The 27233-nt window shown below is 39.0% G+C and overlaps 2 protein-coding genes across 10 annotated transcripts in view; one reads left to right on the top strand and one right to left on the bottom strand.

Annotated features, from left to right (window-relative positions):
- The window catches only part of LOC127417419 (E3 ubiquitin-protein ligase LRSAM1-like), a 24954-nt gene extending 5529 nt beyond the window's left edge, over window positions 1-19425 (top strand). For 3 of the 4 annotated variants that reach the window (XM_051657479.1, XM_051657485.1, XM_051657471.1), the window contains exons 6-25: window positions 75-143; window positions 651-735; window positions 973-1094; window positions 1213-1303; window positions 1519-1628; window positions 2347-2376; window positions 2461-2583; window positions 3838-3977; window positions 4132-4176; window positions 5746-5816; window positions 6128-6227; window positions 6403-6490; window positions 7159-7233; window positions 7673-7753; window positions 14871-14966; window positions 15148-15246; window positions 15343-15474; window positions 16782-16851; window positions 17029-17180; window positions 17746-19425. In XM_051657479.1, the coding sequence (XP_051513439.1) occupies window positions 75-143; window positions 651-735; window positions 973-1094; window positions 1213-1303; window positions 1519-1628; window positions 2347-2376; window positions 2461-2583; window positions 3838-3977; window positions 4132-4176; window positions 5746-5816; window positions 6128-6227; window positions 6403-6490; window positions 7159-7233; window positions 7673-7753; window positions 14871-14966; window positions 15148-15246; window positions 15343-15474; window positions 16782-16851; window positions 17029-17180; window positions 17746-17868 (1902 nt within the window). In that variant the 3' untranslated portion in view covers window positions 17869-19425. The remainder of the gene's footprint in view (window positions 1-74; window positions 144-650; window positions 736-972; window positions 1095-1212; window positions 1304-1518; window positions 1629-2346; window positions 2377-2460; window positions 2584-3837; window positions 3978-4131; window positions 4177-5745; window positions 5817-6127; window positions 6228-6402; window positions 6491-7158; window positions 7234-7672; window positions 7754-14870; window positions 14967-15147; window positions 15247-15342; window positions 15475-16781; window positions 16852-17028; window positions 17181-17745) is intronic. The other variant, XM_051657494.1, reaches the window with a different exon arrangement.
- fkbp15a (FKBP prolyl isomerase family member 15a) lies at window positions 19123-27233 on the bottom strand. 6 transcript variants are annotated; one of them, XM_051657528.1, is made up of 11 exons: window positions 26499-27233; window positions 26265-26399; window positions 25647-25784; window positions 24764-24845; window positions 24604-24678; window positions 23748-23897; window positions 21958-21992; window positions 21651-21804; window positions 21433-21563; window positions 21149-21197; window positions 19123-19931 (listed from the first exon to the last, which is right to left on the bottom strand). In XM_051657528.1, exons 3-11 carry the CDS (start codon window positions 25682-25684, stop codon window positions 19839-19841), a joined length of 807 nt encoding a protein of 268 aa, XP_051513488.1. In that variant the 5' UTR covers window positions 25685-25784; window positions 26265-26399; window positions 26499-27233; the 3' UTR covers window positions 19123-19838. The 6 variants fall into 6 exon arrangements, 5 of the variants coding, with proteins under 5 accessions (XP_051513488.1, XP_051513486.1, XP_051513490.1 ...); XM_051657526.1 differs by lacking the exon at window positions 24764-24845 and having other exon boundaries at window positions 26499-26568; window positions 27093-27213; XR_007893295.1 differs by lacking the exon at window positions 24764-24845 and having other exon boundaries at window positions 19833-19931; window positions 21344-21563.

The following is a 27233-nucleotide window of genomic DNA, read 5'->3' as shown; positions in this document are numbered from 1 at the left end:
ACACCAGCTGCAACACATTTCTCATCTTGCACTTCTATCCAATTATAATATCTCTCTATATGTCCATTCTTAAGGTGTTGGACCTGCATGAAAATAAACTCACATCACTTCCTGATGACATAGGGAAGCTTTTGTCCTTGCAGGTAAATTTATTGTATATGAAGAAAGCTGATGTGGATTCAAACAGTGCCATTGATACAAATTATAATACAGTTCCTGTGCTGGATGCTGATTTGTCAATGCATTGTTCAAGCCATGCTAAAATACATGATGTAGTAATGTCTATAACATGAAACAACTGTTCACCTATATACTGTTTTTAACACTGTGCAGCACCCATATGGTCCAAATATTAACTTAAAGACTATGTTTACATGTCAGAGACTATACCTTCTAGTAAAAGGATGGCTCTTACCATAACATTTTTTTTATGTAATTCAATTTATGTAATTAAAGTTTTAATGATAATTTGCATCCTTAATATTTCTATTTTGTAGTAACAATTTTATACAAGCAATGTCACTCGAGGCAGCGCTACATTGTGAAACTCCATTGTGAATCATACCTAACAAAGCACTTTAGCCATAACTGTATTTACAATATAGCATGGCCTCTTGAATCTTAAATAAAACATTGATTTGTTCTCTAAGGTGCTGAATATAGAAAAGAATCTTATAAAACAGCTGCCAGACTCTATTGGTGATCTACGGCATCTACAGACACTTAATGTGAAAGGTTTGTATTATGCTTCGTTTTGCGCTGATGAGATTTTGACAGTCTTTTGACTGGTCTAGAGTTTGGTTAATTTAACATTTAAGTGTATATTGTGGCTTGATAAACTACAAAGGATCCCTTATACCACACAAAGTGGGGAAAAGAGAAAATAGAAACATAAAAAGGCAAAAACAAGAGATAACACATGAACTCTCAGGAATGTGTTCTTAAATTAACTAAATGTTATAATGGATACAGGGAACTGCCTTACTGTGATTCCTGTGTCTGTGGGTCGCATGAGCAGCCTGCGTACACTGGACATAAGTGAGAACAGCATCAGAGAACTGCCCAAAGAACTGGCTTCTGTTCGCACTCTGGAAGTGAGTGTCCTGTTATGTAGCATAAAGGTTTAATAATGATGTTGGAATATATTTGTGTAGTATCTAATCAAACTCTGAAAAGACAACCCAACCGTATTTATGTTTACTTATATGGCAGAGCCTGATTCTGGATGCACATGTTATGAGCTATCCTCCTGTGTCAGTGTGTATGAGCGGCACAGAGGAAGTGCAGCGCTACCTGTGTTCAGGTGGGGATCCATTTTCAAAGACACTGAGCCTAGCAAAGCTCCCCACAGACACTTTAAACATTGCCAGACACATCGGTTTCTAAAAGTATTTGTGACATGATTTCAACTCTTTAAAAGATACATTCAGGTTAAATGTTTACTTATGTAACCCCACGTGAAAGTACATTTTATAAACCTTGTTTGTTTGGTTAATTCAGATTTTTGATGTGGTTTAGAGATGGATCTGGAGTATTGTCCTCCATCCCAGTATCTCCTGCCAGTGCTGGAACATGATGGAGTAAGGCAAGATGTGGATTGTGTTGACGGGGAGGAGATGGCCTGGCAGGTCAGTCAGTGATCTCATTCATTATTTATGTATTCAATTATAAAATACATTTTATAATGCAGCTCAAAAATCTTAACTGGATGAGCCTAATATTGTTAATTGGGAGAAAAATTATTTATTGTGATTGTTATTATCAATTGGTGCCTTTTATCACATTGCTGTTGGCGGCATTGTATAAAGCAATAAGTCACTCAAGGCTGTGTTTTACTGTGATTTTACCATGGTTAAGGGTGCACTCACATTTAAAAATCAGACTCCAGTCAGATCAGTAACCTTATAAAAGCTGTTTTATTCTACATGGAGAGGGTTCGCAAATGGGGGCTGCCATTTTAAAATCACATGACCACCCGAATACTTCTCGCTTAATCTCAGTAACCGTCCTGTTATTTGACACTTTCACTCATTGATTAAAGTAATCATGGCTGACAATTAATACTAAATTTCTACAATGGCATCTGAAACTGAAAACTATTGATTTTAAATGATGCTGCATCCAAGCCGCTAGGTGTCAGTGTAAGCCCAAGATGCCTTTTAGGGTGGTTCAATCTGTTTTGTGCCCCATGTGATTTATTGCTATAGTAGAGGTTGTTTCGAGTTCTCAATACTTCAAATAATGAGGAAAGTTTCTAAAAAGGTCAACAAAAAGCATTTGTGTGCCATCTTCTCTGTTAATGTAATAAGAACTTGCTTATATCTTATATTCTCTTTGACACTGCAGAGCAGATTCATGGACTATGAAAAGAAAAAGGTATGTTTGATTATATTTCTGTGTTATTGTTGGATCTTCCTGTCAAGTATTATTTGCATCTCTTTCTCTCTGTTCCTCCACTAGGAGCAGAAACAGCTGGAAAAGTTGATCTTTGAGAAAGAGCTAGAAGAGAAACAGAGAGAGCACACTCAACTCCTCTTCCTCAACAACTCCCGCAAAGAGGACGTCCTGATGTCTGTCAAACAGGTAACCATGCCAACTAGATACAGCATAATAAACAGGGTTTGTGTTACAGTTATTTTATGACCGTTAAAGAAATAGTTCACCCAAAAATGAAAATTCTGTCATCGTTTACTCACCCTCATGTTGTTCAAAACCTGAATGACTACCATGGAACACAAAATGAGATGCTAGGCATAATGTTAGCCTCAGTCACCATCACTTTCATTACTTCTTTGTTTCATACAATGAATGGTGAAGTGAATGGTGACTGACATTCTGTATTCTGGCAAACAACTGTTGTTATTTTGTTTTTTTTTTGTTTTTTTTAACAAAAGGAAGAATGTCATAGGGATTTGAAACAACATAAAGGTGAGTAAATTGACTGAATTTTCATGTTTGGATGAACTGTCCCTTTTAGGCACAATGCAAAGCATAGCTAAAAGAACTCTTCCTCCAAGTGATATAGTTTATTATTCTAACTGTAGGCTGTTTACAGTAGCCAAGTAACAAATCAATTAAAATTAATTCGATTGATTCTATTTTAAAATTCATTTTGTGTACAGTCACAGGAGCGTGTATATTGGTTATTTTTTTCTTTGGATTTAAATCTGGTTTATATGATCAGTTTTTAGTGCCATAACTATCTGCTTTATAAATATATACTGTATATATATATATATATATATATATATATATATATAGACCACTTGACCTAACAAAATTAAGCACTGTAGATTTGCACTTAGTGTGACTGGGCAGAACATCAATCTGAAGCTGCAAGCTAATGAAAGCACATTTTTATTTTACCATGACTTAATGCTGCGTTCCGTTAAAAGTCGGATGTGGGAAATTTCTACTACATATCTCTGACCTCCGACAATAAAGGCATTCCATTGCCTAATGCTCGGAAGATGACACATAGGCAAACAAGACTGCTATGCTCCCGTTAGCTTAGCAGTTGTTCAACAAAAGATGTCTCCTAGCAGCCATACTGATAAACGAAGCTGCAGTACTAGCATTTGTTGTACAGGTGTACGATTATCGAAATACATTATATTTTACCATATTTTGAACACCTGTCTCTGCAAAGGTTTTCTAGACAGGTTTTATTATGATGTAATGTTGCACCTGGAGTTGATTATTTTCGCACAATTTTCCAAAGTCCGACTACAAAGGGCATTCCACTGCACTTTTCTTAATTGGATGTTGGAAATTCCGACTTTCTGAGTTAAATAAAGCACTGCATTATTATCAGAAAGATATCTCTCTCTCTCTCAGGAGCAGGAACGGTTGGAGTTAGGTGTGTCTCAGCAGCAGAAGACCCAGGAAGCAGAGAGACAGAAAATGCTGGATAAAGTGCGTCAGACAGAGAACACTATCATGAGCCGTGTCTCTGACCTTGTGCTTCATAACAAACGGTGAGGGCACAGTGTGGGCACTTTCTAAAATATCTTACTTTTTGTACAGTAGAGCCACTATTGCTTTAATTATGCTAACTCAGTCCATTAGTATTGTGTAGTTCAGGGTCAGTCATTTACTTTAATTCTCACTCTGTGTGTTTGTGTTTGATAGACAGGCAAAGAGTGCTGCATTTCTGCAAGCTCTGGAGGAGGACCGGTGAGTGGAAATTGCATCAATTGGATCAATACAGCATTTGCTATGTGAATTTCCCTCTAACTAATGGAGCCACTTAAGAAATCTACAGTCCAGATTAGCTGAAACTTCTGAGCTGTTTTCACTTTGCTGATCTACAGCACATAGTGCTATTGACCCCTCCCAATAAAGGGAAAGTTCACCCAGAATGAAAATTCTCTCATTATTGAGACACTTTCATGCCATCCCAGATGTGTATGACTTTCTTTCTTCTGCTGAACACAAACAAAGATTTTTAAAAGAATATCTCAGGTCTGTAGGTCCTTTCAATGCAAGTGAATGGTGACCAGAACTTTGAAGCACCAAAAATCACATAAAGGCAACATAAAAGTAATCTGCATGAACCCCAATGGTTTAATATATGGCCACGTACACACTGCAACTAAATTTGGTTGTCAGTTTACCTTTTAGTGCTTAATCCTGTTTGTACACACACAGTTCGGTAATTTACGGGAGTGACGGCCGCATTCTACAACCGAATAAATTCCTGAAAAATTCAGGTAGTGGCAACTGCATTTTCAGAAATTCCACACAGTGTGCAGAACCGAACTGAACAACTAGTTAATGACGTGATCAATAGCACAGGTGAGATGTGTCCGACCTCTGGTGTAAATCACACAAACAGAGGTATGTGTCTTGATTTATTCATATATTCCAGTCGGTCTCTCATCTGTAGTTTCTCTCATCAGCCCAGTTTTGGGGTAACCCGTACATTACAGTCCAGAGAGAGCATGCGCACTGTTTAAAAGCATCTGTGATGCGCGTGAATATAAATACACTGTGATTCTGTAGACGCAGCTAACTAAACATTGCTGGATGATAATACATCTCTGGTGGAGAATCCTTTTGCTCAAAAATAGCAAACACGAAACTGGTTAAGCTGAAGCGTTGCTATGGTTATCGCTTTTCAATCATTGCAATTGCATTTAATTGAGGTTGTCACTCCCTAAACATTTTTGTGCGATCACTTTGGGTGAGAAACAGACCAATATTTAAGTCCTTTTTTTACTATAAATCTTCGCTGTCACTTCTAGAATGTGAAAGTGAAATTGGAGATTTATAGTAAAAAAGGACTTAAATATTGGTCTGTTTCTCGCCCACACCTATCATATCGCTTACCACTGGAATCATATGGATTATTTTTATGCTGCCTTTATGTGATTTTCTTTCAGATTGAAAGGTCTGGCCACCATTCACTTGCTTTGTATGAACCTACAGAGCTAAGAAATTCTTCTAAAAATCTTTGTTTGTCTTCTGCAGAAGAAATAAGTCATACACATTTTGGATGGCATGAGAGTGAGTAAATGATGAGAGAATTTAAATTTTTGGGTGAACTATTCCTCAGAGTCAGAAATCAGGCTCAGAGTTAACTGTAAGTCAGGTTGGACAGAGCTTTTTTTCTGTATCAGAAATTAGCTTTTTGTAAGATATTCTACTTTTTGCAAAAAGTTACACACGCAGAAAATTTTATCTTATTGATTGAATATATATCAAATAGTTATGAATGTGTTTTGTTTGTTTTTTGTTTTTTAGAATACGAATGGAGCACCTTACTGCCATCACACAGGAAGAAGCTGACTCTTTGAGAAAGAAAGAGGTGGCAAGTGAGTTTTGGTGACTTGGTCTTATATTTAGTAATGAGCAATTAGAAACGCAGGTCTTTGGTTGGGGCCCTGGCCTAGTGGTTAGCGTACATACTCCAGACAAATTGAGCTGTGGTGCTCATATATAAGATACAGGTTCGAATCCATTGAACAGTGTCAGGTTGCGATTCCATTCCCCCTCTCTTAACCCATTCATCTCCTGTCCTCTCTCTTCTGCCTCTATTAATAAAAAGTGGCAATAGCCCAAAAGTCACATTTAAGAAGAAACTCAGGTATTTGCAGTGGTGCTGAAGATGACTGTGTGTTTGCAGGTGCCATGCAGAGGATGCTGTCTGAGAGCTACTCTCTTCAGTTACTGCAGGAGGCCAGTGAAGCCAAGAAACAGATGATGGTTTCTGAGGCCAGCAGGAGGTGTGATTCCGCAACCAATATATGGATTTGAATTCTGCCTAACAGTTTTATTGCAGTGTTGTTTTAATATTTTCAATCTGAATTGCATTTCCTAAACTGAAAATGCAGTGATATTTTTCTATTTCACTTCTAAACTATCTTAAACTTTCTCTCTTCTTTTTTTTTATTTGTTCAGTTTGGACTGTTTGGATAAGAAGTTTGTCCAAGTGTTGTGCCTGCAGCAGCTAGACAAAAGAAAAGCCATTAGTAAGATCCTTCAAGAGGTGATTACTCTCAACTAAATATTCTAGAAGCATTCAGTAACCTACAAAAACAGTATACACAGGGTCCAAAATTAACTTTTTGTCACCCTGCCAATGACTGGGCATAAACATTTCTTACTGGCCATGAAACTGTTGCATTATTATTTATTTTTGTCCCTATGACAATGGAATTATTTAGCTGGTTTTCCTTGCATATTAATGACAAACAGTGTAGGTCATTGTCACAGAATCATATTCGGGAACAACAGTTTCCATTTCTCTGTAACGTGATTTTGTTTCTAATATATTTAAGGAACCACGCATTTCACTTACATCAGCGAGGGTCAAACTGTCGTTCTTACAATTTGCTTTAATCCAAGCATTGTGTTGCAACTCCTAATAAAGCTACAGGCCAATTATTACTCATATTTGATGCTTGGTGTGTGTTAATTTTGGACCCTGAATATACAGTATATAACAGTTTGTATTAAAAAAAAACAGTAGTTGTCTCTCCCTCCATCTATTTGTTCCAAAGGCAAAATTAGATAATGGAATACTATAGATATTATTAGAGGAACATTGTCGGCCTAGTGAAATATTGACTTAGTTGGTGGTCAGTGGTTATTCAAAATGAGTTTACCCTCTGTGTGTTATTATAACCCTGTCTGTGATTGGCTCTTTGTCTGTAGGAGGAAATGCAGAAAGCCGCCTTTGAAGCCCTTCAGCTCCAGAAGGACAGTGTGCATGCTTACATTCGCAATCAGGTATGTTGCTCAAAGTTTCCATTAGGTTCAATGAATGAGACCCCAGCAAATAGAAAAGCATCAGATTTATTTCACTTCAGCAAATTCTGAGGATGAGATCTCTTTGAATTTAGAGACTATATAAAGGAATATGATTTTGTTTACCAACTCAAATGTCTTATATTAAATTTCATTTAACAAAAAAATTTTAGAAGGATATTCAGTGGGTACTTTGTAAGTCAACTTATTAGGTAATAATGTTTAAGATACTGTAGCCTTATTCTAGTAATTCAGGCAAAAATCTCATTTTCTACCCCTTCCTGCTTTTTGGTTCTCTACACTTCTCACATCCCACCTCTCATTGGATGCAGTCTTCATAATACAGAACCCAAAAGGTGGCTGTGTTTTGCCATGCCTCCATGGGGCCATTCACACATCCACTGTATGCTTGTATCCATAGATAAAACTCATAGAGGCAGAGTTAATGCTGCTGACAAAGCTGGAGGTTAAGAGGAGGAATTTGGACACTGAGAACCTGCAGGTACGTGGCAGCAGTGGACAATATGGTGGCTTCCTTTCGATGGAATGGGCAACTATTATGCAAACAAATATGACTCACCGTCCTTCACTTTTCTTGTTGTTTTGATTACTCAATCATTCCATGCCATTCATGTTTAAGCACCATGCTTCCACCACCTTTATGAGTTATCAAAGCAGTCATTCCAGGGCTCAAACATTTTTCTGCTGGCCCACTTTGGCCAGAAGTTCAGATTTTTACTTTCCCTGACAACATTTTCACTGGCCCCATTTAAAAAAAAATTATACATATGTGCCAGAAAAACATTTGGTAACACTTTCTGTGAAGCCCATATTGCATCATACTGCATTCATAATGTCTCATAATACATCTTGTTATATGCTAACTTCTCATAAGTAATTGTAACTACAGTTATAATACATTATTATACTTCACTTCTTCATAGTTATACCTTAAAAAATTTAATGCAATATAACACAATCAACATGCATTTTATAAGCAGATTGTACCAATTGGATAAGTGCTGTCATGCAAAAGCTGTCATAAGGCTTTATGAAGTGATCATATACAATTAAAAATGGTCTTTGTCTGCTTTAAGTTACAAAAGCAATGTCTTTTAAACAGCCGTTATGGATAAACTTGTAACATAAAATACATTACAAGTCAAACATATAACATGAAAGTTAAATAAAAATAAGTCTCCAAATAAGATGCACAAATATTAAAGTTTGCTGAATAGAGTCCAGTATATAATCAGTTTGATGTGTGTGTGGGTGTGTGTGTGTGTGGGTTTGGGTGGTTATATGAGGACATTGTTTTTAGGTTACAAACTGGTAATTACAAGGGTATTATGCGGTAAATGTGGGTTATGAGGACATTTCTAGTGTCCCCATAATTCAAATCACTTAAAAAAAAAAACATACTAAATGATGTTTTTTTGAAAATGTAAAAATGCAGAAAGTTTTTTGTGAGGGTTAGGTTTAGGGGTAGGGTTAGAATGTATAGTTCGTACAGTATAAAAATAATTATTTCTATGGAGAGTCCTCATAAGGATAGCCACACCAACGTGTGTGTGTGTGTGTGTGTTCTTTGGTGTGTTTTCTATAAGAAGTGACAAAGATTTGGCTACACGTGTGATCAACACATTTTTTTTTCTCGAATGAGAGTTACTGATAAGTTTTCACTTTGTAGCTTTAGAAGTGTTTTTCTTATTGTCTCAAAATTTACATTGAATATGTGTTCCTTTTGTATTTTGTGCATTTGCATATAAGTTACATTTTACAAGCTTGACTTGTAATGTCTTTTAACCATTTAAGAATATCTTATGGATGTTTATTAGAAGACATTACTTTTGTCACTTCACTTAAAGCATACCTAATGTGTATAATTGTAACGGATACTCAGACTCGAGGATGATGTTTGAACCCAAGCAGGTATTTATTGACATACAAAGACAGCAGGTAAGTGAAGATGTGACAGTACTGGGATGCAGTGATGATAGACGTGATGAAGACTAATGCTGATAGAGATGGTGACTTTCCTTGAGGTGGAGGGTGTGCAGCAACGAAGCTTGCATTGAGGAGATGAACACTGGTGTCGCTGGAGAGGAAACGTTTGGAGTAGAAGAGTCGCTGGAGAGGAGAGGAATTGTGATGGTGTTTAACGCTGGAGATACAGGTAAGTGAGTCTGTACACAAAGTTGAGACCAGACACAGAATGGAAGGGGAGTGAGGTTTATATAGAGGGGTTGATTGATGCAATGATTGGAGGCAGGTGTGGGTGATCAGTACTCAGGAGAGTGAGAGGGTTGAGTGAAATTGGTAGATGGGTCAGAAGGATCCGTGACATTACCCCCCCTCCACGGACCACTCCAGAGGGACGTGCTTCCCGACGCCGTGGCTGACCCCGTCCACGTGGAGCTGGACGATCAGGATGTGCGTCGTGGAAGTTGGAGAGTAGGGTCGGGTCCAGGATGTCATCTCGAGGAATCCAAGATCTCTCTTCTGGACCATAACCTTCCAAATCTATGAAGTATTCGAGATGACCCCTGTGGCGTCGGGAGTCCAGAATGTCTCGGACTGCGTAGATCGGTCCGTCCTCCAAGACAAGCGGCTGGGGGGGGTACCAATGTAACGGGGACTTAGCTTTTGCAGGGGAGATGCAGACTGATGTCCCTTGTGGAGAGCCACAACTTCTGCCCAGGTTGGTTGGTGGGAGAAGATCTTCGGGCATCGGCGTGGAATCTCTGGTGGCGCACCACCCGTTGCAGGTGGTGGTGTGCTAAGTCCCAGACCCTCTCGCTTTTTCTGAACCAGTGGCCGACTGCTGGGACGTCAGATGGTTCGCCGGACCAGGGGAAGAGAGGCGGTTGGTAACCGAGTATGCACTGGAAGGGTGTGAGGTTGGTGGAGGGTTGACGAAGGGAGTTCTTTGTATACTCGGCCCAGGACAGGAAGCGACTTCAGCGGTTCTGGCGGCGATGACAGAAGGTTCTAAGGAAACGGCTTACCTCCTAAATCTTCCTTTCTGTCTGCCCATTACTCTGTGGGTGGTAACCAGATGAGATGCTGATGGACACTCCCAAGAGAGAGAAGAAGGCTCTCCAGACTCTGGAGATGAATTGGGGACCACGGTCGGAAACGATGTCTTCAGGGATCCCATAGTTCCGAAACACGTGGTTGAAGAGGTACTCTGCAGTCTCCAGAGTGGTGGGCAGACCCTTGAGGGGGATCAGTTTGCAGGCTTTGGAGAAACGGTCTATAGCTACCAGCACGCAGGTAAAACCCTCAGAGGGAGGAAGGTCTGTGATATAGTCGACCCCTAGATGTTACCAGGGTCGGCGAGGAACGGGCAAAGGAAGGAGTTTGCCAGTCGGTAGTTGTCGTGGTGTTCTGGATATAGCACATTCTGGGCATCCTTGGATGGACCTTCTGACATCTTGAACCATGTGGGGGCACCAGAACTGGTCCTGGATAAGCGAGAGGGTCCTATTGGTCCCAGGGTGGCCAGTGCCCAAGGAGGAGTGTACGGAGTCGATGAGTGTGAGACATTGAAAGGAGGGTACATAGGTCTTGTTGGTAGGGCATCCCAACGGAGCTGGTTCAGTGGCAGAGGCTTCGCGGATACTATCGTCCAGGGACCATTGAATGGGACTTACTATGACATGTGGGGGTAAAATGGTATGCGGTTCCTCTGTGCCTTGCTCTGGAGCGTAAAGGTGGGAAAGGGCATCTGCCTTGGTGTTCTTGTCACCTGGACGATAGGAGATGGTAAAGTTAAAGCGAGTGAAGAAGAGGGCCCATCTCGCCTGGTGGGGGTTTAAATGACAAGCCTCTCTGAGATACTCAAGGTTCTTGTGGTCTGTGAGCACCAGGAATGGATGTTGTGCTGCCTCCAGCCAATGCCGCCACTCCTCCAAGGCCAGTTTAATTGCCAACAGCTCTCGGTTCCCGATGTCATAGTTCTGCTCCGTCGGGGAGAGTTTCCTGGAGAAGGTACATGGATGAAGTAGCGGTGGTTTCCCCTGCTGCTGAGACAAGACTGCTCCCACACCGCTGGTGGAGGCGTCTACCTCAACGATAAATGGTTTATTCGGATCTAGGTGTACAAGGAGTGGAGCAGAGGTGAAGGCATCCTTCAGGAGTTGGAAGGTGTGTGAACCTTCGGAGGTCCAGGAGAGAGATTTGGGTTTGGATCGGAGAAGAGAGGTCAGCGGGAATGTGAGGGTACTGTAGTTCATGATGAAGTGGCAGTAGAAGTTGGCAAATCCTAGGAATCGCTGGAGCTCCTTGATGGTGGTTGGAGTGGGCCAGGATTGCACTGCTGTTACCTTCCCCTCGTCCATTCGAATGCCCTCCGGGCTGATGATGTAACCAATGAACTGGAGGGATGTCTGATGGAAAGAACACTTCTCAGCCTTGAGGTACAGGTGGTATTCCCTCAGCTTTTCCAACATGAGTGCTACATGATGACGATGGTCGGTCATGTTCCGAGAGTACACCAGTATGTCATCAATGTAGACGAGGACAAATCGTTGGAGATACTCACGGAACAGCTCATTCATGAAGCCTTGGAACATGGAGGGGGCTTTGACCAGGCCATACGGCATCACCCGATACTCGTAGTGGCCTGTAGGTATCACGAAGGCTGTCTTCCACTCGTCTCCCCTCCGTATTCGAATGAGGTTGTAAGCGCTGCAAAGGTCCAGCTTGGTGAAAACAGTGGCTCCTCTCAACAGTTCCAAGGCAGCTGGGATGAAGGGAAGTGGATACCGGAACTTAACTGTAATCCTGTTGAGGGAGCAGTAATCAATGCAAGGGTGTAGGCCTCCGTCCTTCTTAGCCACGAAGAAGAAACTCGAAGCAGCAGGGGAAGTGGAATATCGGATGTAACCTTGGCTGAGAGCCTCCTTGATATAATCCTCCATGGCCTTCTGCTCGGGAATGGAAAGTGGGTAGACTTTGCCACAGGGCACTGGCTCACCAGGGAGGTGGTCTATTGCACAGTCCCATGGTCGATGAGGTGGTAGTTGTGAGGCACGTAAAGGGCAGAAGACGTCCCGGAAGTGTGAATAACAGGAAGGGATCTCCAGAGGGGTTGTACTGGCAGGGCTCTCAATGGTGGTGGTGTTGACATTGAGAGGGGAAGAGTTTCTGATGGGCATGCAGGGTCTGTGAGTGAGTCGGTTTGGGAAGCAGGCAGGGAAACACTGAGGCCCCCCATTTCAGAACGTTGCCCATTCAGGAGATGACTGGAGAATGTTGTATAAGCCAGGGACGCCCTAATACGAGGTCTGCGGTGGAATTCTCCAGAACCATTAGGGTGATGTCTTCGTTATGCAGCCATCCCACTTGGAGTCTTACAGGACCCACGCAGTGACGAATAAAACCTCTTTCTAAGGGCTTGCCAATTATGGAGTGGATTTGAAGCTTGTGTTCGCAGGGTCGTTTTTGAAGCTGGAGTTGGTGACAGAGCGCATCCGAGATGAAATTGCGAGTCGAGTAGTGCGGATACTGAAAGAGAGATATCAGGAGTTGTAAGTGTTACACAGGTTACTAAAGGAGAAGTACTGACCATAGTTGTGGTCAGGTGGCTCAACTGAGGATGGAGAGGTTGAGTGGGACACGCAGAGATTACGTGTCCCTTACCACCACAGTACAGGCACGGACCCTGGCTCAGCCGGCGTTGGCGCTCTACAGTGGAAAGATGGAAAGCATTCATCTGCATGGGCTCGCTGCTAGGTTCTGGAGAGTGGTGAGGGGACCTCAGTGAAGGGAAAGGCGGGGACTGCAAGGTGGGTAATTCATTGAGGCAGCTCTTCATCCGGTTGGCTACTCTGATGGAGAATTGTATGAAGTGCTCCAGCCCCATGGTGTTGTCATATGATGAGAGATGCAGCCGCAGGTTGGGATCGAGTCCATGGCGATAAGTGGTCAGTAGAGCGGACTCATTCCAGCCACTAGATGCTGCCAGAGTACGGAATTTAGAGCATAGTCATTAATAGAGGACTGACCTTGACGAAGTTTGAGAAGCTGTTCAGCAGCTGATGTGTCACTCTCAGAACTTCCAAACACCTCCTTAAAGTGCTGAACGAAGCTATCAAGAGACTGTATTACTGGACTTTTATGTTCCCAGAGTGAATTGGCCCATTGAAGTGCTCTTCCAGACAGCAAGGAGATGATATAGGCCACCTTCGACCACTCAGTGGGGAATCGATGCGGCTGCATCTCAAGGGCGAGCGAACATTGGAGTAGGAAACCACCGCAGTCCTCCTCCGATCTTGAGAAGGGCGCTGGATTGACCACGGGACTGGCGGAGTAGACCGGTGAAGAAATTGTGGAAGTGCTGGGAGCAGGTGAAACAGAGGGATTGACGGATTGAGTGAGTGCACGCCGTAGTGTGTCAACCAGCTCCTGGATGGGATCCGGATCTGCTGGGTTCATGATTCTTGTCAGTCTGATCTTCTGTAAAGTATACTCAGACTCGAGGATGATGTTTGAACCCAAGCAGGTATTTATTGACATAAAACAAAGACAGCAGGTAAGTGAAGATGTGACAGTACTGGGATGCAGTGGTGATAGTTTACGTGATGAAGACTAATGCTGATAGAGATGGTGACTTTCCTTGAGGTGGAGGGTGTGCAACAACGAAGCTTGCGTTGAGGAGATGGACACTGTTGCTGGAGAGGAAATGTTTGGAGTAGAAGAGTCGCTGGAAAGGAGAGGAATCGTGATGGTGTTTAACGCTGGAGATACAGGTAAGTGAGTCTGTACACGAAGTTGAGACCAGACACAGAATGGAAGGGGATTAAGGTTTATATAGAGGGGTTGATTGATGCAATGATTGGAGGCAGGTGTGGGTGATCAGTACTCAGGAGAGTGAGGGTTGAGTGAAATTGGTAGGTGGGTCAGAAGGATCCGTGACAATAATACACATTTATATAATACATTACAACTTCTGCAGATAAAATTTATGTTGATCGTTATAATGCATTATGCTCTAATGTAAAACTATGAATAGGTAAGTATTATAATGTATTATAATTGTGATTACAATTATTTATCAGAAGTTATAAGGCATATTATGAGCCATTACTAATGCTTTATAATACCTTTACAGTGCATTATAAATATGGGCTTTATTATTTAATAATAAATTTGTTAGTTAGTAATTCATTTATTAGTAATTAGTGGGGTTTTAATTTGCAATAATGGCTGGAAATTATACAGATGTTATGTAACTCCATGACAGCTATAAATTCATAAAAACTTTTGTTGAAAAAAAAATAACATGGTTTGTAATTTTCAACCTGTTCTTTCTAAAACTTCCAGTACTTACAATTTTGACTTCATCTGTGTCAGCCAGCTAGATAATTATTTACCTTGGTTAAATCAGCACAATTTGCAACAACAATATTCAGTTAATATCAGAAAACCATTTTTTTTAGTTTGCGAGACATAAAAACACATGTACAAGGTCAGTGAATGTAAGATATAGTGACAACACAGCACTATCACACTGTCTGATGAGTCCTGCATTCTTACAGGGAGTATGAATACTGTATGTATGTGTGTGTCTGTGTACACTTGTGTATTTTCAATGTGTATGTGTGCTGTGGTAGGAGGTTCTCGCCGAGCAGAGGACAGCTCTGACTGACCTGCTGCAGCAGTTATTAAAACAGAAGGACCAGAGAGAGGAGGAGCTCAGGCTGGTTCTGGTGAGTGACTGACACATCAATGTTTATGTGTTTCTGGACCAGATACCTAAAATTGTCATAGGAGACACTGTAAACTGAATCAGTTGGTGAACAACCTGATAAAAAAAAAATACAACCTGATTCATAGTTTTTAATTTGTTTACAACTTTTGTGTAACTTGTGTTGTTTCTCTGCTATTTAGATGGAGATGGAGCAGAAGAGTGAATCCAATCAGCAAAACTACTGGATGATCCAATACCAAAGACTCCTGGATGCCAAACCGCTGTCTCTGCGTATGCAGGTCCGAGCTGCTCCAATCTGTTCTTCAACAGGCCTAGTTCCTGTGTTTGAGGCACAATATCAATTATACTCTACTGTCCTCCCCTCTTTTTCTCAGGAGGCGGCTGTGGATAGGGATCTTGGAAATCTGCTTTGCAAACTCTCTGCTCAACACTATCTGCCAATCATAGCTCACCACCGAATCACTGCTGAGGCCTTGCGACACATGACCACCAAAGACCTCAGCAAGGTCCATCCCCTCCAATGTTTTGTTTATCTGCATGTCAGTGTTTCCTGCACTACTTTTTCAGCAGCCTTGCACCACCAATACTGTATCTCCAGTACCACGGCAAAAGAATGATACCCAAGTTGTGAGCTTGCAGTACTTGCATATTTATTGCATTGTGTAGGGCTAAACGATCCATTGAAATAAATCTGAAATCAAGATATGACCTTATATGGATTGCTATACAAATCGAAAACAAACCTATGACACCTCGTTTTTGTGGACTGAGATGAGTTGAGAGAATTTCACCATATTCGAGAAAGTTCCTGGAGTTTTCTGCCAAACTAAAGGTTTGAGGGTTTAACCAGATCCCATAGCAATGCCGCGTACAAGTTAAGAAGTTATTGGAGAAATATTACTTGTACAATAATCATTTTAATATAGTTATTATAAGTTATTATAATACAGTTGTAATACTCAGTAGCACTTTATTAGGAACCCCTATACACCTGTTTATTTATCGATTATCTAAACAGCCAATCGTGTGGCAGCAGTTCAGTGCATAAAATCAAGCAGATATGGATCAGGAGATTGAGTTAATGTTCACATCAATCATCAGAATGGTGAAAAAATGTGATCTCACTATTTTGACCATGGCATAATTGTTGGCAGTACTGCAGACGGAAATACCTTGTTGATGAGAGAGAGGTCAGCAGAGAATGGCCAGACTGGTATGAGCTGACAGAAAGGCTACGGTAACTCGGATAATCACTCTGTACAATTGTAGTGAGCAGAATAGCATCTCAGAATGCATAACATGTCGAACCTTGAGGCAGATGGGCTACAACAGCAGAAGACCACGTCGGGCACTTTATTAGGACCATAGTGTTCCTAATAAAGTGCTCAGTGAGTGTATTTCTGTAATTTTTTAATGCCATTATTATGATTATTATAATTTAGTATTATATTACAATGATATAATATTAAAGTTGACTGGGTTCCATAAAATGATGAGGTAAAAGTGGGTCTCATCCCTAAGTGCACAATGTGATGAATCCTTGACTAAATGAATCAGTGTTTTCAATGTTCATATGACAACATAGATACAGATAAACTTTTGCAATAAATGTTTTGTCATTTAATAAACTTAAACATAAAAATTGTACTAATATATATGTATTAATATAATAAATAATAGAATATAAAATAGTTACCAATTTACTATTATAATTATATTGATAATATAATGCAAGAGCTTAATTCTGTAGGAAACTGCCACGTGTTTTGGAATAATTTTTCTTTAACTTTTTATTTTTTGTGTTTTTTAACAGCTGGGAATCAATGAGGTTGGTGTTCAGAAAGCTCTTCTCCACTGGGCCAGAGAACGCACTCTGTCTGACCGTAAGAACCTATATTTTCTTCTTTTGAAGACATTTAATTTTTTGATTAGGTGACATTATGACTTCTGCTCAAATGTTCAGTAAATCTTGCTATATATTAAAATAGCTTAACTTGTATTATTTAAATCCATTTTATTAATTTGTGGTTGAGGGAATCGTAACATGTTTTTCCCTTCAGCATTCCCTAAAGCAGCCAGAGAGGTACAGGAAACTGGTCCAACCACTCCTAGTGCCCCAGTGCAGCAGCATCTCACTCCTCCACTGACCCCCACATCCCCCAATCCTGATGGACCCAGCAGCTCTGAATGTGTGGTGTGCATGGAACATGAAGTAAGGCACTCACCAACATTTCAAAATGTTACTAGTATTTCCTTGGAACCCGAGATTCACTTCACAGCGTGGCATGACACTAAGCCACAAACAGGAAGATGTTAAAGGGAAAGTTTGTCCAAAAATGAAAATTCTGTCATCATTTACTATCCCTCATGTTTTTCACAACCCATTTGACTTTCTTTCTTCCGTAGAGCACAAAAGGAGATGTTAGGCAGAATGTAAGCCTCCGTCACAAAGTGAATGATGACTGAGACCAACGTTCTGCCTGACATCACATTTTGTGTTCCACGGAAGGAAGAAAGTCATACAAGTTTGGAACAACATGAGAATGAATGAATGATGACAATTTCTTTTTAGGGTAAACTATCCCTTTAAGACTGAGAGGAGTACACCTTTAACTAATAAGTTACCTATTCATCTGTTCAGAGAAAGGTGCAGGTGTTTTACATCTCAAACTATATACTTTCAAACACAGGATTCGTACAAATTCTTGTAAGTGTTATATTTTATCTTTTAAGCACGGAGTTATATGTAACAATATTTCCTTTCCTGCTCTGTATAGTCACAGATGATATTCCTGCCATGCGGGCATGTGTGCTGTTGCCAGACCTGCAGCGATGCCCTGCAGTCCTGTCCTCTGTGTCGTAGTTCTATATCTCAACGTGTTCGCCTTTACCATGGCTGAAGCTGCGGAGCTTCCACAACGTCCTTCCATGGTCTACACCTCATTCATTGATGTTGTTCCTTCCTCCCATTTGCTGCATGAAATTGTGATGTGTGAAACTTCAAGCATTTTAAAAGTTACTGGATTTTCTCATACTCTCCAATTACAACTAGCCAATCAAAGAGGAACTCACAGTTTTCCTTAACAACCACAGGGCGGCACCATGAATCGTGGCTTCCGTTATATATCATGGACCACTATCACGTTCTGGGAAAAGGTGCATAGAGCAAGAAATGTATCCACTAGCATAAAGTCTAGTTAAATTGTTTTCATTTAAAACAAAGCCATAGACATTCAATTCAACTAAAAGCAGGAAAGTATTTGAAATCTACTCTTTTTTTTTTTTTTTTAACTACATTTTAATTAGCTGCATGTTCTAGTAGAGCTAAATCTATAACTACACACTTCCCTTCGCCCTACCAAGTTTTTCTGGTGTCAGCATGGTACAATAGGACCAACCTCCACCATTACAGTACAGTGGCATCAGAAAGTATTTTAATACCTTGACCAAACTTGGTTGTTATTAAAGTAATTGTCAGATTTTTATTTTTAGTATAAATTTCGAAGACATCTAAAATTTTGATTTTAACATTATAGAGACTTCTAGAATCTAGAGACTTTTACAGTAGTGGAGATCAGTGGTAAAACCCCCATTTGGTTTGACAGAATAGGAGGTAATAGGTAGATAGGCAGAAGGTGAAATCTTTCTGAAGACATTGTATGTTGCTATATAACACTCAAAGGACTCAACCTGACAAAAGCACTTCCCTTTTTACATTGTGTCATCCGTACAGCTTCAGTGACATTAGTGATCATATTTAGTGAAAAATATTACACAAATACCCTGTTCTTACATCAATCTGAATCTGTCTTCATCCAAGTGCTCTTACTGTATGTGCAAGTATGCATTTCAAGTTGCTTCTGTATAGAACATAAAATAACTCAATCTGCCCACATGTCTGTAAATAAAACAATATTACATTTTCTTGAAATAGTGTTTATCAGCATGAAAAATCACATCTACTGTATACATCTGAAAATTACAAAATACAGCTATGTTTTATGGACCAGTCAATTTCCTTCATGTCTTGCATCTCCCATTTAAGAAAAAATAGGAACGCTGTTTGAATTTAAGTAGAATGTGCAATCCTAAATACATGGCAGTGTATGAACCAAAAAGTCTTTCAAATTTTAGTAGCAGGAGTTAGTATAACCTTTTTATTTCTCTTTCTAGGAACTTGTAGACATTATGGGCATTTTGGTCATACACACACCACTTTCTCTGTGACCCCCCAAGTGAGATTGAATCTCAATGTTAAATTCATTGTGAAGCCATTACATACTGTATTTCCCTTTGTTATTCACATATTCCTGATACGTGTAGGAGAATGTGGGTTATCACTACTGTCTGACTTATGCAAAATAAACCTGCTAGATAATGTGTCCTGGTAAAAATGAGAAGAACTACCTTGTACATACACATTTATTTCAAAATATTAAATTACATATATTATTACATGTTTACCAATTATGTCACCTTTTTTTTTCCATTTACTTGTACCTGTCTTGTACCATGTACATAATCATAAATCAATATTGGTCATCAAAGCTAGATGTTTTAAGCTTACATTTTGCCTAAGCCAAATATACAAACACAGATTTTTTTTTCATTGCAATAAACTTTACAAAGATTAGAAATCTGACAACTTTCACCAAAACCCAAGTTATCTGTGGTTCCAACGATTCTCTTCTAAATATCAGTCCTGTTTTGACCTGCTTGAAAAAATAGTGGGACCACTATACCAAAACGTACGATTTAAACGAGTGCTGACACTACACAGTGCGGTCAGTTTATGTTCAGCAGAATGCTTTGATGTACCTTTTGGCCTCTTTTACTGCTTTCATTTTTTTCCTTCTGCATTTCATCCAGTTTAAAACACTTCTTCAGTAGAAAGGTACAGCTCCTCTTCATCTATGTCAGATTCAAGCTCCCAGGGTTCTGAGAGGAGTTGCAATGTGACACTCTACAGAGGAAAAATAGAAATCAGTAAGACAAGACTGATTCATCAGGCTTGTAAATGAGAGAATTAAGGGATAGTTTACCCAAAAATGAAAATTCTCTCATTTAACAACCCTTCATGCCATCCCAGATTGACTTTCTTCTGCAGAACAAAGATTTTAAGAAGAATATCTCAGCTCTCTAGGTTCATACAGTGCAAGTGAATGGTGACCAGACACTTGAAGCTCCAAAAATTACATAAAGGCAGCATAAAAGTAATTCATATGAATCCAGTGGTTTGATATATGTCTTCTGAAGTGATGCAATCACTTTGGGTGAGAGAAACAGATCAATATTTAAATCCTTTTTTACTATACATCGCCACTTTCAATTTTAGAATGTGAAAGTGGATATTTATAGTAAAAAAAAAGGACTTAAATATTGATCGCTGTCCTTTTCTGCATATCGCTGCTCCCTTTGGCATATCGTGGTGCCGTTTTGTGGCCCGTTCTGCACAACGCAGTGACCCATTTCAGCTTATCGCAGCCCTTTCGGCCCCGTTTCACGGCCGGTCCACCGGGAAAAGTCCCGGTTCTCCCGATAGCCAGTCCGCCCCTGCACACAAATCAAATCGCTTCTGAAGACATAGATTTAACCACGGGGGTAATATGGGTTACTTTTATGCTGACTTGTGATTTTTGGAGATTCACATAGCTTTACACACAATTCTGGCACCATTCACTTGCATTGTATGGACCAAAAGAGCCGAGAAATTATTTTAGAAATCTTCATTTGTGTTCTGCTGCAGAAAGGAAGTCAAACACATCTGGGGTGGCATGAGGGTGAGTAAATGATGAGAGAATTTTCATTTTTGGGTGAATTATCTCTAAGTTTTTCACAATTTTAATCGCCTTTTTGCCTTTGCAAGTTTATTTTACAGTAAATGGACAATGATATGACAAATACTTATTCAAAGTTATAAAATTCAATATAATTTCCCAATTACAGAACAACTGTGTGTATAATAAACAAGAATGAGCAAAATGCTGTTTAAAACAGTTGGTGTAGTGTAGTATTTCACACCAAAGGACATGTCAACTTTCCAAAAGTTACATGCTACTGAATAAAATGTTGAGAAAACATTTGGATTCTACAATCGAGAGGAAGAAAAAAGTTTCATCATTTCAGCCTCTTGGCACATGGAGTCTGTTTTTAGTTCTTCTAATAAAGTATATTACTCACCTTCAGACATTCACGTATAGATTCCACCTTCCACTTAGGAGCTTGATCTCTGAAAACACATGATCAATAACTTGTATAAATTAGCAAGAATCAGCTTAAAGATGTGTAGAACTAGACCCACTTAATTAAACCTCCCTTATCACAAACTCCCCATTATTACTTGACCTTTAAATATGTGATTATATCTTTATTTACCTCATCAGCAATTGGAGTTAATCACTCTGAAGTTAATCAATGCAAAAACAGTGGATTAAATGCAGCAATTATGCTAGGTCTCTACACACCCCGACTCATTTGTGTCAGTTGTGACCAATTGTGTGGTGCTCTCTTCAGTCAGAGTGTCTGGACTGGGGCCTGGAGATGTACTAAAGGTGTCACCTAATTCCCCAGTATGTCGGTCTTTGGAGAATTTTTCCTTCATGTAGATAGATACATGGATTAAAAAATAAATAAAAAGAGTGTGAGGGAAAGACTAGAGATGATTTTCTTGTATATTAGTTACACAGTAAGTCCCGATGGATCTCCACATCAAAGACCAGAGTGCTGGTGGGTGGCACATGGTTAGGGACACCGTTTGATGCAAAACCCATGATAGGAGGGACAATAATGAGACATCGACCTCCTTTCTGCATACCAAGCATCCCCTCTTCGCAGCCCTGTACAAAAATCCAATCTTACAACAGCACAATTGCACAACAGCAGACAGAACCACGACAACCGTCAAGCTCCTGCAAACCACCACAAAATATTAAAGCCATACCAAAGAGCTGCTCACCTTCAGAGCTTTGCCTGCTTCAAGCTTTACTCACCGCAGCTTTTCTTTGCCAAGATTGGAATCAAATATCTGAAAAACAGACAGAGACACTGATTTTTCACATTTAAAGATCTCCAGCTGCACAGTAAATATGCCTGAGGGACTCCTTCAAAATGCCAGTGAATTGACATGACTTATATTGAGCTGTGACTAATCAACAAGGATGTGCACTGTGCTACTTGTGGTCAACTATAAATACAGATGGATTAAAAAAACAAGGATATTTCCTTAAAATAAAAAAGACCATACTGTGCAATAAAATGCATATTAGCCCAAAAAAGCAGTGATTTCACTAAGCATGGAGGTTTTTTGTGAATTACAGTCTGTATCTAGAGGCCACCTCTCTAGAATAATATTTCATCTTACTGTCTTTTATTCCATTCTGAGATCTTGAGTCAAACAAATCAAATTATTTTTTTTTGACATTAGGATCTTGATTGACATAATGACCATAATGTACAAAAGTGTCCCTTTAAATGAAAAGCTCATCTGAAGCTTGCTGTATATGATAGATACCTGTATATACATATAACCAGAGTTGGGTAAGTTATATAAAAAGTAATCCACTACAAATTAGTAACTACTTTGCTAAAAATTGTAATCAGATTACTTTACTGATTAATAAATTGAAAAAGTAGTCACATTACTAATTTCATTACTTTTATGTTACTTTCTATAACACTAAATAATGTCCATTTTCTCCTTGTTCACACCCTTCAGTTGTCACAGAAACGCAGAGACGAACATAATTTATGTATTACACAAATAATATTTTTTAAATATTTGTAACCCAAGTAATGTACTGAAAAGTAATTACTTTCTTGGAAAGTCAGTAACTGTAATCTGATTACAATAATTTAAAATATAATGCATTACTCTGCCTAAAAGTAAGATTACAGTAACAAATTACTTTGTAATCCAGTTACACCCAACACTGTATTCACTGTAAAAAAATCCTGTGGTTGCCAGAATAATTATGTAAAACATACAGTAAAAATGTAAACAACTTTTCAGAACAACCTGTAAATTTTACAGTTTAAAACTGTTATAATTTACATGACCACGATGGCACTGTAAAAATTTACAGTAAATAAAATGTCATAAACTTGATATTTTGAAACTGTAAAAATCAGCTTTTTACTTTAAAAGGTATTGTTAATCACCGTAAAAATGACAGAAGAGCACATGATGACATGAAGTCACCAACAGTGGCTCTTCCAGGAGCAATGACCAATAAACATGTAGAGACAGCATCCAGTGTCACTCACAAACACTAAACACCATCAGGGTAACACATGTGAAATTTAAATAATACAGTAAACATTAAACTACATTACGCAAACATGCACATAACTGATATTAAAAATAAGAAGAAACATTTCTATTCCCATAAAATATAATGAAATATGATGGGGCATGCAGGGTGTTGTGGGAATGCCCTATTATTGTTTTTTACTGTAATTTTAACAATAATTTAATGTAAAAAGTACATGTACACTCGTTAAACATAAATGTAAATTTTTTACCATTAATCATACAGGAAAATCATACTTTTTACATCAAAATTTTTTAATTTACATCATTTTATTGTAAAAACTACTGTATTGTCTTAAAATATATTACAAAAATGTACTGTATATTTTACAGTTAATATTCGTTAATCAATTAACATTTTATTTCTGTAGAATTTTTACAATCTTTTACCATTAAAAATACAGACATTTTTTACAGTGTAACATATGATATACAACTATGACAGTTATAAAGATATGAAAATGGTCACACCTGTCCTAGAGAATGGTTCTGTAAAAGCCATCCAGAAAAAGCCACCTCAACAGTGTCCCCAACATCAACAGCTTGACCCTCTCCATGAACCAGGTCTTGAATGACAAGAGAGTCTGGTGAAGACTCAGTGTTCAACCTGGCTATGCACACCTACAAGAAACAGACTCAGAGTTATATGATTCACTGGTCATTTCATTACTGTCAACTGGTAAAAGTGAGTTTTACAATATAATTATTGCATGACCAAACTTTTATAGGTAAATTTGAAAATGCTTGCCTTTTAACAGTTCTGCAGTGCTTTGGAACTTTGAAATAAGAGACAAACTTGGAGAAACCGAATGGTTTTATTCCAAAACCATTTGGAATTTTCTCTTAAAGCTGAAGTATGTAATTTCTGAAACACTAGTGCCAACAAACAGAATTGCAAAAATAAAAAATGTTTCCAAAACAGCTTTCCGAATACGCCCCTCATCTGCTGTTGTTCAAAAAGTCAGACAGTCCCACTCCCAACTCACTCCATTAGTTGAGTAATGTTGTTGGGTGGGGTCAAAGCAGGGTCCTCAAAGGAAACACAGGAATTTTTTTTTTTCGCCACAAAGTCACAATGTTTACAGTTTTCGAGTTAACATATGAAATTGACATATGAATAGCTTACTTATAGTTGTCTCTGCATTTTAAGCTGGGATAAGAATGCGTTTTGACACCAAAAAAGTTACATTCTTAAGATTTAACGCTTCAGCTCAAACAAGTTACCTCTTTACAGAATTCCATCATAAATGTGGACGAGGATACCGTAAAGAGCTGATCAGTATCTAACAGAACATGACACAACAAAACAGAATAGAATAGAACTCACTTTTAAGACAAATCCACGATGGAACCTAGCCGTAGTTATCTGCTTTTGCTTTCTGCCATAAAGCAGAATCTTGTACTGTAATTGCAGATGGAGAGGATTCAAAGAAAATTTGCATAGATACGTCTTGTGTGATCATTATAATTGTATTATCTTCTCTTACCTCATTGGTAACATGGTTCCCTAAAATAGCAGCTCCCATCTTGCTTTTCTTCACATACTGTCCAGTCATACTGGTGTAAAACCTAAGCTCAGTTAAGAAATCTGTGAACTTATGTTATGTCTTAGAGGTGTGCTTAAATGGATAGTTCACCCAAAAAAGAAAATTCTCTCATCATTTACTCACTCTTATGCCATCCCACATGTGTATGACTATCTTTATTTTGCAGAACACAAACTAAAATTTTTAGAAGAATATCTCAGCTCTTTAGGTCCATACAATACAAATGAATGGTGGCCAGAACTTTGAAGCCTTTTCTACTTTAAATCTCCACTTTCACTTTTAGGATGTGAAAGTGAAAGTGGAGATTTATAGTAAAAAAAAGGACTTAAATATATCTGTTTCACACCCACATCTATCATATTGTTTCTAAAGACATAGATTTAACCACTGGAGTCATATGGATTACTTTTTTGCTGCCTTTATATGCTTTTTGGACCATCAAAGTTCTGGCCACAAATCAATTGCATTGTATGGACCTACAGAGCTGAAATATTTTTCTAAAAATCTTTGTTTGTATTCTGCTGAAGAAAGAAAGTCATACACATCTGGGATGGCATAAAGGGTGAGTAAATGATGAGTGAATTTTTATTTTTGGGTGAACTATTTCTTTAACTGCAACATCCACTAGACTAGACACATCACTGTTACCAAAAAGTCTGTGTCCAGTTAAAGGTACAGTACTTTCACTTTGCATATAACCTTTCATGCTAGACACAATTCAAAGAGTTTGTTTTGTTATTTAAATATACCTCAGTCTCAAGTCGTTACCTCTAACAGTTCTAATACTCAAAGTGCTTACAATGAGAGCTCAGTTTGTCAGTACCTGGCTGGTGGAGAGGTTGTAATGCAGTGCCACTGCATATGATGTGTCCATAAATATCTCTGGCAAGGCAGAAAGGTCTTCAATAGCTTGCATTTTCAGCCCGAGCAAATGCATGTCGATGGCTTGACCATGGATCGCCTGCACATACACACATGAGGACTTCAAGACATTATAGACATGACAGCATCGTTTTCTGTAAAGCTGCTTTGAAATGATGCATGTTGTGAAAACTGCTATGCAAATAAAAATGACACTCATGGGATAAAGAATGTGGAACAGCTTTAGAGCAAATTCATAGTGACTGACACAACATACTTATTGCAGTAACAAAATGATGATGATGAACTTAAAACCCTTAGTGTGTATTCACCATGCTGTGTATGCTCTGTGTGCTTTGATAGCTTTTTCAAGCAGAGCCACTTTCTCTTTGTTCTGTCAATCAAAATGACATTGTTGCTGTAATGTTATTTCTTCTATGTCCGATCAATTTGAATAACGCCACTACAGACAAACTTTACAACAAATAAATTTAGAATGATTATGAAGACTTTATTGATGCATTGATAGTCAAACTGTGAATGTGAATTCAACTCAAGTGTCTACTAGACGTGACCACACCTGTTTGATCGGGTCATCCATGGCCTTCACGAATCTGGCCGAGTCAATGGCGGTTGAGCGAATGTGTCCGTTCGACCCAGTCTGAACATGCGGAGGGATGCGCTCTCATAGGTAGGACAGTAGCGCTTGTAATTTCTGAAATTCAGTAAATTATTTACATCACAATATCTGATCATTAGCATCAAAACAAACTAAAATATTAAAGGAGTAAATAGACAAAATAGTGAGGTTTACCTGTAGTATGCCATCTGGAGAGCCTTCTGAATAAAGGCATCAGGGCTCATCTTCTGCAGCTTTGGGAAATCTTTGCCAAAATTGGAGAACACATTGACACATTTCCAAGTCATGAACCATATTGCAAGAAAGAAAAGAGCACCAGTAATTATGAATTGTGGCTTCAAAGATTTGCTCATCTATATATTTGGCCTTATTTGCAAGGAACACACAGCATATGAAACCCCTCTTGGGTGCAGACTGAAATACAAACGATAGTTAGAGGTTTCCTTAGTCAACAATAGTGCCATGTTGTTTATTACAAAATACAAACTTAAATTAAATATTGCTCATTTTTGTATTTTTAAACTCTAGTGTATTAAATGCTACACAGACAGAAATTCTTTGAGTTGAGGGATGCCTTTAATTTTATGAGGTTTGCAGTTGAGTGGAATCGCTCAGTTTCTCACATATTCATGTTTTGTTTGGCCTCCTCAATGTTCTTTGCCATGGATCTCAACCAATATCAATGCCTAGCCTTTATTTCCACATGAGGGTCCATACATAAAAAAACCTTGTTATTTTGATAAATCCATCATTGTTTATAGGTCTAACCTACAGTGTTTTGTCAAACCAGCAATTTCCACTGTTCCACATGCTGCCCCCTCCATGCAGCATCTGAACTGCAGCTCGGGTGTGGTACATGACATCAGACACTCTTGGCAGGGGAGCGTCCAGACAGACTGTGAAGATACT

This window comes from Myxocyprinus asiaticus, chromosome 3 (genome assembly GCF_019703515.2).
Source record: "Myxocyprinus asiaticus isolate MX2 ecotype Aquarium Trade chromosome 3, UBuf_Myxa_2, whole genome shotgun sequence".
Lineage (NCBI taxonomy): Eukaryota > Metazoa > Chordata > Actinopteri > Cypriniformes > Catostomidae > Myxocyprinus > Myxocyprinus asiaticus.
The sequence above is the reverse complement of the archived record's forward strand: the minus strand, read 5'-3'. Positions and strand labels throughout refer to the sequence as shown.